Source organism: Papaver somniferum, chromosome 11 (genome assembly GCF_003573695.1).
Source record: "Papaver somniferum cultivar HN1 chromosome 11, ASM357369v1, whole genome shotgun sequence".
Classification (NCBI taxonomy): Eukaryota; Viridiplantae; Streptophyta; class Magnoliopsida; order Ranunculales; family Papaveraceae; genus Papaver; species Papaver somniferum.
This window is the reverse complement of record NC_039368.1, coordinates 52,521,494-52,532,830: the sequence shown is the minus strand read 5'-3', so window position 1 is coordinate 52,532,830 and position 11,337 is coordinate 52,521,494. Positions and strand designations below refer to the sequence as shown.

General features: G+C 37.4%; 1 protein-coding gene across 1 annotated transcript; it reads left to right on the top strand.

Moving 5' to 3' along the window:
• The first annotated feature begins 8,073 nt into the window (after positions 1 to 8,073).
• LOC113322437 (exocyst complex component SEC15A-like) lies at positions 8,074 to 11,337 on the top strand. The gene is made up of 2 exons (XM_026570515.1): positions 8,074 to 8,264; positions 8,909 to 11,337. The coding sequence occupies exon 2, from the start codon at positions 8,913 to 8,915 to the stop codon at positions 11,283 to 11,285; it is 2,373 nt and encodes a 790-aa protein (XP_026426300.1). The 5' UTR covers positions 8,074 to 8,264; positions 8,909 to 8,912; the 3' UTR covers positions 11,286 to 11,337.

Sequence of the window (11,337 nt, the reverse complement as noted above, 5' to 3'; positions counted from 1 at the left end):
AGAGGATGGCCCTCGTCGACCAACGGGAAAAGGGGCTCAACAAAGGGAAGCTTCGGAGCTATCAGCCATCAATGACGGAACCGACCGTATTTTGAAACATTTTAGTGAAGAGAATGCAAAGAAGATTGCAAGATTGGATGGAGAAGAAGAATATTTATCAACTATTGCAAAGACAAACAAGAAATCTTTTGATTTAGCTTTGGAGAAACATGAACTCGAAGTGTTGGATGTGAAGGTTGAGACCTTGCCGGAATGGAAGAAGCAATTTATGTTGGATAAACAAATAAGATTTTGGAAAAACATGGTTATCCTCCTAGAACACTTGGTGCAAACTATGGTTATCGTAGCACTAGCAATGTTCGTCATTTCAATATATGAAACCATGTAGCTTATGGAACTATGTAGCTTCAATTATGTTTTTATCTTTTATTTTTCAATTTGATGTAGTGGAATCAATGTAATATTTTTAGTATCAATCAAGTTTCAATTTCATTCAATTTTATATTCTTTTTGATTTGATTTGATTCAATATATGAAACCAAAAAACTAGTTTGTTCAAGAGGAAAAAGAAAAAATGAGAGACTAGGAAAAAAACTAAGTATAGGATTGGAGAAGTCGAGTGGCGCCTGGATGTTTTTTGTGATTAGCGCAATTAATATTGGCGTTTGGCGCAAATAAGAATGGCGCTTAACGATATTCTCAATTGCGTTTTATTCTACACCATTGGATTCTCAACGGCTCCTTCTAATCAATGACTCAAAATAAACGCCATTAAGAATGGCGCTTAACGCTATTCTCAATAGCGTTTCAACGGTCAGATTTTCAAAATTAAAATTTATCTATAAAAATTGGCTTCTTCAACACAAATCAAACCATCCCAAAATCTCAAGATTTTCTTTGCTTCCTATCTCTCCTGATTTTATATTTTTAATTCCAAACCTTCTTTCAATCAAGTACAAGTATGGCATCACTACAAATGAAGATGTTGCAATCACCAAAGCTTGGATGAGAATTAGTCTCCAACCGATTGTTGGACAAAATCAAGGAGTCAACAACTATTGGGAAAGGGTGTTTCAAGCCTTTGTAGAAGAAGCGGGTGGTAATGAAAACGGAAGAACAAGACAAAGTATTCAAAATAGGTGGTCGGTGATAAAAAAGCAAACCAAAGTTTACATGGGTATCATACATTCAATTTATGCAAATATCGGAGGAGGATGGACGTTAGAAGAAGTTGTAAGTATTATTCAATGGAACCTCTTATTTTCAATTATCCATATTTTAAGTCATTAATTTTCTAAATGAGAGATTCTGTTTATTTATTTTGTAGGAGGCACATGCTAATACTCTATATTCTCAACAAAACAACAAAGATTTTGCATATGATCATGTGTACCAAATTCTTAAGAACCATCCCGCTTTCGGAAATGATGAAGCTTGACAATGAAAATCGGATCATGTTAAATTCTAAATATTAGTTATTTGAATCCATGTAATGACGCTTTTAGTTTTTTTAATCCATGTAACTTAATCTATGAAATGAAAATTAGCTAATTTAAATCTTGTTTCAATTTCAAATTTATAAATTTTGTTTTGTATTTTTAAAGATTTTTTATTTTCAATTTATAGGTAAGGAAACAGGAGTGATGTGAGAAGAGTGTAAGAAAAATAAATAACATGAAACGCTATTGTTAATAGCGCTTAACGCTATTGTTAATGGCGCTAAGGAAACGTTGTTGTTAATAGCGCTAAACGCCATTCTTTTTGACGCTTGACTTACGCTATTTTGATTAGCGTTCAGCGCCATTCATATTGGCGCTTCTTGTCCTCTACTGCGCCAATCTTATTGGCGTTTAACGCTATTCTTATTGGCGTTTAGATGGATTCCACGGACACTTCCACCCAACCATGGAACGTTGCTTGGATTTTCTGTGGAAAACCCCAACTTGGAAGCCACTAGACTTGACATTCCATGGTTTTTCCACACTTAGAATAGGTTGGATTCCACCATAAGACTTGATCTAAGGAAAAATGGAAATCTTTGGATTTCCGTGACGATAGCTCCTTATAAAAGGTACGTCGATAGAAATTAAAGAAGATTTAATTACTCTACATTTTTGCACCCATAAGATATCGAGACTACATAATCTAGAGACAAGAATGTATAAGAAATCTTTTTGTATTTCTTATTATTGAAAGAGAAATAATGATTGCTATAAATAGCCTTACAAGTGCAGTAAAATAGGATCAAACAACCACGTCTAACTAGTGGTGTTACTGGTAACAAAGAATGAATCAAACATAACAAACTGTCCTGAACAATAGGACATTACACTAAAGACTCGACTACCACTACTTTATTGGACTGACTACTTCAACATATCCTCCCTTAAACTGAACATTGGAGTTCAGTTTAGAACTGATGCAGAACACATTCCAAGCAAACCTCTAAGCCTCACAAAGACATTCAGTTTCAATGGCTTTGTCATGATATCAACAACTTGATCTTGACTGGGACAATAAACTAGCTTAACAACTCCTTCTTTAGTGAGATCACGAAGAAAATGAAATCTGACATCAATGTGTTTGCTAAGACCATGTAATACTGGATTCCTAGAGAGAGCAATGCCGGAACTATTATCACAGAGTATGATAGTGCACTCACCATTTTGTGATTGATGAAGATACTCTAGAATCCTTCGCAACCAGATTGCATGAGTTGCAGTTGAAGTTGCTGCAACAAATTCTGCCTCAGTTGTTGACAAAGTAACAATAGCTTTCTTCTTTGATAGCCATGATACAACACCAAAACCCAGCTGAAACACATACCCTGAAGTACTCTTGCGATTATCTAAGTCACCACCATAGTCACTGGCTGTGTATGCCTTCATTCTTCTGCATTACTTCTATTCCAAGAAAATACTTCATTTTTCCAAGGTATGTCATGTCGAACTCTTGCATCATAGAGCTCTTGAACTTGTCAAATTTCATTACATCATTACCACTAAATATCAGGTCATCAACATAGATACGGACAATGAGTATTTTACTTTCATATCCTACCTTGACAAAGAGTGTATGTTCATAAGGACATCTCAGAAATCCTTCTTTGGCAAAATAAGCTTCTATGCGACTGTACCAGGCTCGTGGAGCTTGCTTGAGTCCATATAGATCTTTCTTAAGCTTGTAAACCTTATATTCTTCTCCCTTCATGACATAGCCAGGTGGCTGTACAACAAACACCTCTTCACTGAGCTCTCCATAAAGAAAGGCCGACTTAACATCGAGCTGAAAGATATTCCATTCCTTCTGCGCAGCAAGAGAGATCACCATACGAACCGTCTCCAATCGAGCCACAGGTGCAAAGACTTCAGTGTAATCCACTCCATACTTCTGAGTATACCCTTTTGCTACCATACGAGCTTTAAGCTTCTCCACTTCTCCATGTTCATTTAGTTTTTTCTTGTAGACTCATTTCACTCCCACCTTCTTTGCATCGGATGGTAAAGCAGTTAATTCCCAAGTGTCGTTTCTTTCTATGGCAACAATTTCAGCATCCATCGCAGCTCTCCACGAAGCACTTTTGACAGCATCTTCAAAATACACTGGATATGTTGAGACAGCCATCACTGCAAAGAAAACTGCATCATCATCTTGTTCTTCTTCTGAGAGACCTTCTCCACTAGTGTAGTCTCTCATCCATGCTGGTGGTCTTCTAATTCTTCCATGAGAAGCTGGGGATGGGGAATCTTCATTAATGCCTGATACATTGCTTCTTGGTGTGTCAGTTTCAGCTTGATCAACTTATTCAGTTGGTACATGAACATCTGTGTTAATTGGTACTGCGGAATTTGGTGTAGCCTCATCAGTTGCAACCATTATATCATTCCCATTCTATATCAGCAACAACACCTTATTCATGTTCTTTGTCCCATTGCCAGCTTTCATCCTCTTCAAAGATAACATCACGACTCACTCTAATCTTTTGAGAGACGGGTTCAAGTTGTCGGTATGCCTTTGACTCTTCACTGACTCCAAGTAATATGCACTTAATGCTTTTATTATCTAGTTTTATGTGTCTACTGTCAGGCACATGCGCATAAGAAATAGAGGCAAATACACGAAAATAATGAACTGAAGGCTTAATACCACTCCAAGATTCCTCCGGAGTTTTGTTCTTCATTGTCATTGTTGGACTTCTATTCATTACATGAATAGACCAATTCACATCTTCAGCCCAAAATGATTTTGGAACATGCTTCTCAACGAGCAAACTACGAACCATGTTCATGATACTTCGGTTCTTTCTTTCTACAACTCCGTTTTGTTGTGGGGTATATGAGGCTGTCAGCTGCCTTTGTATGCCATTACTGCTGCAAAAGTTATTGAATTCTCTCATGGTGAATTCCCCACCACGATCAGTACGAAGGACTTTGATACACATGCCCTTTTTCTTTCTCAACACGATTCTTAAATAATTTAAATACATCAAAAGCTTCTGATTTTTGCATAAGAAAGTAAATTCATGTTTTACGGATAAAATCATCAATAAAAGTGATTATGTACCTATTTCCACTGTTGTGCATAGGCCTGATAGGCCACATATGTCAACATGTACAAGTTGAAGGACTTGTGTAGCTCTCCATGTAGTTTCCTTTGGAAAGGGAAGTCTGTGTTGCTTGCCGAGAAGACATACTTCACACACTTTTGCCATAGATCCAAGTGAAGGTAAACCGGTTACCATTCCTTGTTGCTGGGGTCGTCTTAGTCCTCTGCGATTCAAGTGCCCATATCTATGATGCCACAGCTGAGCCACATCATCACCAACAGAAAACACATCTCCTCCTTCTTCTTTAAGGTTTCAAACAATTTGAACATCCTATTTGAATACATGGTAATATCTGCAACTAAACCTCTTTGAGCATGATAGAGTGTGCACTTCCCTTGTTCTATAACAATCTTCAAGCCCTTGTCAGCTAGCTGCCCAATGCTCAACATATTATTTGTTAAATATGGAACATAAAACACACTAGTGACAATCTGTGTAATGCCATTCACCACCATCATAACAGTTCTTTTCCCCATCACCTTCATCTTTGAATTGTCTCCTAGTTTCACTGTTTCTCTGAAACCTTCATCGAGACTAGAAAACATCTCCTTCTTGCCACTCATATGATTGATGCAGCCTGAATCAAGGTACCACATGAACACTTCATCCTGACTTATCTTCCCTTCATCTGTGTAAGACATGAGCAACATCTCTTCTTCTGCTTCTGCATAGTGTGCCTTCTCTTCCAGTTTTTTTGGGCATTCATACTGAAAATGCCTAAGCTTATGACACCCAAAACACTCAATTGTTGATCTTCCATAATTAGGTATGCCATTGCCTCTGCCTCGACCTCAAAAATTACCACGTCCTCTTCCTCTTGAAGACTCTCCATATGTCACTTTCAATGCCTGCTCCTCATCAACACGTGCAGTCATTCGTGGCTCATGCACCAATAAATTTCTTTGTAGTTCATCAATTGATAGCGTACTGAGATATTTTGAATCTTCAATTGAACAAACCACATATGCAAAATTAAGTTTCATCGATCTCAGAATTTTCTCAACAACATCTTCATCACTTACCTTGCCATTGTGATGCCTCATCTTGTTGACAATGGTTAAGGTATATAAAAAGTATCCATTTACAGATTCACCTACCTTCATCTGCAACACTTAAAAATCCCTTTTGAGAGCTTGCAATTGTGCACTTTGTACACGCTCAGTTCCTTGGTGCTTCTTCTTCATGGAATTCCAAATACTTTTGGCTGATCCAGTATCTAGAATAGTCTGCAAAACTGATTGATCAATGGCCTGGAAAAGATAATTCTTAGCCTTCAGATCTTTCAACTTCGCATCATTATGTTCCTTCATCTGAGCTTCTGTATATTTTGAATCAACAGCTGGAATTCCTTCTTCCACTATACTCCAATACTCCTTTGATCTTAGGAAATTCTCCATCAGCATCGACCAGTATTCATAGAAACCATCAAACTTTGGAATTGAAGGTTGTACAAAACTGTTTTTTGTGGCCATGCTTCACTCAAATCACTCAAACACACAAATCTTTCACACTCCTTTTGACAAACCAGTTCTAGCTGGCTCGTATACCAAATCTAGAGACAAAAATGTATAAGAAATCTTTTTGTATTTCTTATTATTGAAAGAGAAATAATGATAGCTATAAATAGCCTTACAAGTGCTGTAAATAGGATCAAACAACCACGTCTAACTAGTGGTGTTATTGGTAACAAATAATGAATCAAACATAACAAACTGTCCTGAATAATAGGACATTACACTAAAGACTCGACTACCACTACTTTATTGGACTGACTACTTCAACATGGAAGGCTCAAGCATATTCTTATCGAATTCCAAAATTCGATAATAATTTAGGATTGTGTTCGTAGTAGTGATTTAGGATGGAACTAAACCATCTGTTAAATTCTTTGGGTGATCCACCGGTCATAGTAGAGGAGAAGAAGACAAGATGGTTTGCTCAAATAATGCAAACTATTCCACAAAACATGGATATGAATGGTGGATGAAGGCAAATGCAGAGGCGAGTGTCGATACATTCAAATATATTTGGAAGAAGAAAGTCTCTAAGAAGTCTCAGTTCTTTGCATGGCTAGATGTTCAGAATGTTATTCCTAGCATTGATAACCTTATAAAGAGAGGAAAGAGTATTACTGAAACATAATGCTGCTTCTGCTCAAACCCAATGGAAGAAGTAGATCATTTGTTAGTGCAATGCACTTTCTCACATGATGTTTGGGACTACTTTGTTCAAAAGCTAAATAACTCGTGGACACACAAATCCTCTCTCAAAGAGCAACTTCAAAATTGGAATTACCTCACAGGTGGAAGACTGGCAAAAAGGATATGGAGCATTCTGCCTTTTGTTGTCATATGAAATGAGAGAAATCGTAGGATTGTGGCTAAAAAATGACCAAGAGACCTAAAGACAGTGCTGATAGAGGTTAAGAGATTCTTATATCAATGGGGATCTATCTACAACTGGTTTCACGGCTATCATTCGAGATTTTTGTTATCAACTGGGAGGCAAGCTATGGGAAATAGTTAAAGTTAATTTTTCATTGTAATTGGGCTCGGGCAGTTTGGCCCCGGTCGATTCTTTTTTCCATTTTAATAAAACTTAACCATTTTAGTCAAAAATAAAATAAAATAAATAAATAAAAATAAATAGTGATTTAGGATGCAATAAGCTCATACTCCCTTTGTATCACATATATATATATGCAAAATAGTCAAAATCTTTTAGATTAAGAATATTTTTGGTTTTATAAATTTTTATGTTTTTTCCTATTTTATCCGTAATTACATCCAATTTTAATGATTCTCAAGCAAATAAATATGGGTAATAGAAGTAAAATATCGTTTTGAATTTTGAACTCCCCTGTATAGCGGTTCAGGGAAAAATGAAACTTCGACCAGTATAATACAGGTGCGCAGAGAGTAATATATAACATGTCTACAACCTTTAAGGTCAATGTTGATGTCCTCCAGTTCCACACATAAAATAATAGCATGGATATACAAAATAAGTAAGAAGAACCAAAAAGCTAGATACGAATTAGTTGAATGCAGCTTTACCAAATACACCGGCATCTTTGTTTCTATCCCTTGTTAACGTTTAAAACTATGAATGTCAAATTCATGCTTACGTCTTCATGGATTGTCCTCTTAAGTTTAAGCAAACACTGGTCGCTCCTAAATCCTCATTCGACCTACTAAAACACAAATTAACAATTGCCGATTATGTAAACAAAGACATCATGGCATTAATTGAAAAAAGTTTCCAAATGCGGAGATGTCTAAGGATTCTTTCTCTACCCAATCCTAGTCATCCACGTGGTAAACCACTGCGTTTTTGCAGAGAATAAAGCCTGCTTTGTCACCCTACCCAAGAATAATAATATTACCATGTTTTATTTATTTTTGAAAAAACAGCATAAATGTTTATATCTATTTTTAAAATAAATAAAATAAAATAAACTGGAAAAAACATAAAACCCCTCTCCTCTTTCTTGAACAACAACATTTGGAGAAGCAGCTCGTTCCTCGACAAGGTCATTGTTTTCCTTATTTGATGCTATGTTTTGCTACTACTACTACTAACAAGGAAGACCCTTTCTCTCTTCTCTTCGTCCCCCTTTCTCTTTCTCTTTCTCTCTCTCTCTGCCTGAAACAACCTGGTAATTATTTCTTGATCTTTCCTTGGGTTCACTAGTTTTATGGATTATGTACTTTTTTTATTGTCTTTAAGAATGATAAATGAATCAGATTTTTGTCTTTTTTTTTAATTGATGGGAGACTGTTCTTATGCTTGATTTACTTACATCATTTGTAGATTTATGTATGAATTTGTAGAATGTTATCTGTTTAAGAATGGTAATTATCTAAAGTTTTCATTTTTATGGAGGTAAATCTGCTATTAATGTAATTCCTGAGTTTATTTTCCCGTGGTTATTAGATCTTAGTAAAAATCAGATTGTTTTTCTTGTTTCGGTTTTGGTTTGGTTGATAACAAGTGAGAAAAATATGTGGATGAACCTTGTTAGGGTTACTACTATTAAGTGTTCTGTTTCTTCAATGTCCTTGTATTTCTGGTCTATTATCAACCATTTCTTTCTCACTGGTTTTTGTTAAGTTTGAGGAAACCCACTTTATGTTGTATATGGGTTTAATTGAAGTGAAAGATTGTATCTTTTTTTTTTTCTTTCCCATTATTTATAGGTTGTTTTGTTGATTACATTTATAGGTTGTTTTGTTGATTACATAATTCGTGCATTATCTTTATCAATACGATTTACTCAATTGTGTTTTGGAATTTGATCAGAATCATGCAAGCTAAACCTAAGCGGCGAGTTGTTGCCGAGAATGGCGATGGCCCAGAAGACTTGGTTCTTGCTACTACGATTGGGAATGGGGAGGATTTGGGTCCTGCCGTGAGGCATGCATTTGAAATGGGTAAGCCTGAGGCTCTCTTGCAGCAGCTCAGGCATGTTGTCAAGAAGAAAGAAGTTGAAATTGAGGAGCTCTGCAAACTTCACTATGAAGAGTTCATTCTCGCTGTAGATGAACTTCGTGGCGTCTTGGTTGATGCTGAAGAGCTTAAGAGTGAGCTCTCAAGTGACAATTTTCGGCTGCAAGAGGTTGGCAGTTCTCTTCTGTTGAAGCTTGAGGAGCTACTTGAGTCATATTCAGTTAAGAAGAATGTAACAGAGGCTATACAAATGTCAAAGATCTGTATGCAAGTCATGGATCTCTGCGTGAAGTCTAACCAAGATATATCAGAAGGTCGATTCTATCCTGCTCTGAAAACTTTAGAGCTGATTGAGAAAAATTACTTGAAACACATTCCCGTCAAGACCCTTAAAAGGGTTATTGAGAAGCGTATACCAACCATAAAGGCTCATATCGAGAAAAAAGTAACTACAGAGTTCAATGACTGGTTGGTTCGTGTAAGGAGCATGGCCAGGGAAATTGGGCAGACGGCTATTGGTCAGGCTGCTTCAGCTCGTCAAAGGGATGAAGAACTGCGTACACGTCAAAGGGAGGCTGAGGAGCAGATTCGTTCGGGACTAGGTGATTGTGTATACAGTTTAGATGTTGAGGAAATCGATGAGGATTCCGTTCTGAAGATTGATCTAACACCTGTTTATCGGGCACACCACATCCACACTTGCCTTGGCATCCAACAACAGTTCCGAGATTACTATTATAAAAACCGTTTGTTGCAGCTCAGTTCAGACCTACAAATATCATCAATACAACCATTTCTCGAGTCGCACCAAACCTTTTTCGCTCAAATAGCAGGGTACTTCATAGTAGAAGATCGGGTGCTAAGAACTGCAGGGGGGTTATTGACTACTGAGCAGGTGGAGACGGTTTGGGAAACAGCCATTGGGAAGATGACATCGATGCTGGAGGTGCAGTTTTCACGTATGGATACTCCAAGCCATCTGCTCCTGATCAAGGACTATGTCACTCTTGTTGGTGCAACTCTTAGGCGATATGGGTACCAAGTGGGAACCCTTCTAGAAGTTCTCGATAATAGCAGAGATAAATATCACGAACTCCTTTTAGAAGAATGCCGCAAGCAAATTGTTGATGTCCTTGGCAATGATACTTACGAGCAAATGGTGATGAAGAAGGAATATGAGTATAATATGCATGTTTTGGTGTTCCATCTTCAAACATCCAATATAATGCCAGCTTTTCCGTATGTTGCCCCTTTCTCCTCCACGGTGCCCGATACCTGTCGAATTGTACGGTCGTTCATTGAGGACTCTGTCAGTTACCTGTCATATGGGGGTCGCATGAACTTCTACGATGTTGTCAAGAAATTTCTTGATAAGCTTTTGATTGATGTTCTGAATGAAGCTTTGTTGAAAGCAATCTATAGTGGCACCACGGGTGTGTCGCAAGCTATGCAGATTGCTGCCAACATATCTGTTCTTGAACGGGCTTGTGATCTTTTTCTTCTACAGGCTGCGCAACACTGTGGAGTGCCCATAAGAATCGCAGAGAGGCCTAATGCAAGTCTAACGGCAAAGGTTGTTCTGAAGACATCAAGAGATGCAGCATATCTTGCTTTGTTGAACCTGGTGAACTCTAAATTGGATGAGTTTATGACCCTTACGGACAGCATCAATTGGATAATAGACGAGGTCCCACAAAATGCAAATGACTACATTAATGAGGTGGTCATATACCTGGACACTTTGATGTCAACAGCTCAGCAAATATTACCCATTGATGCGTTGTACAAGGTTGGAATTGGGGCCCTTGAACACATCTCGAATTCAATTGTCAACGCTTTTCTCAGTGAGAATTTGAAGAGGTTCAATATTAACGCTATCATGGGCCTTGACAATGATCTTAAGATGTTAGAGTCATTTGCAGATGAAAAGTTTCAAAGCACCGGGTTAAGTGAGTTACACAAGGAAGGTAGTCTAAGAGATTGTTTGATAGAGGTTCGACAGTTGATCAACCTTCTCCTAAGTAGCCAGCCCGAGAACTTCATGAATCCTGTGATAAGAGAGAGACACTATAACTGTTTGGATTATAAGAAAGTGGCTACTATTTGCGAGAAATATAAGGATTCCCCGGATAGATTGTTTGGAAGTCTCTCGAACCGAAATAATCCAAAGCAGAATGCTAGAAAGAAGTCTATGGATGTTTTGAAAAGACGATTAAGAGACTTCAACTGAGAAAACATGTAGTGTAATATTCCATTTGTAGATTCATTTTCAGTTCCCACTA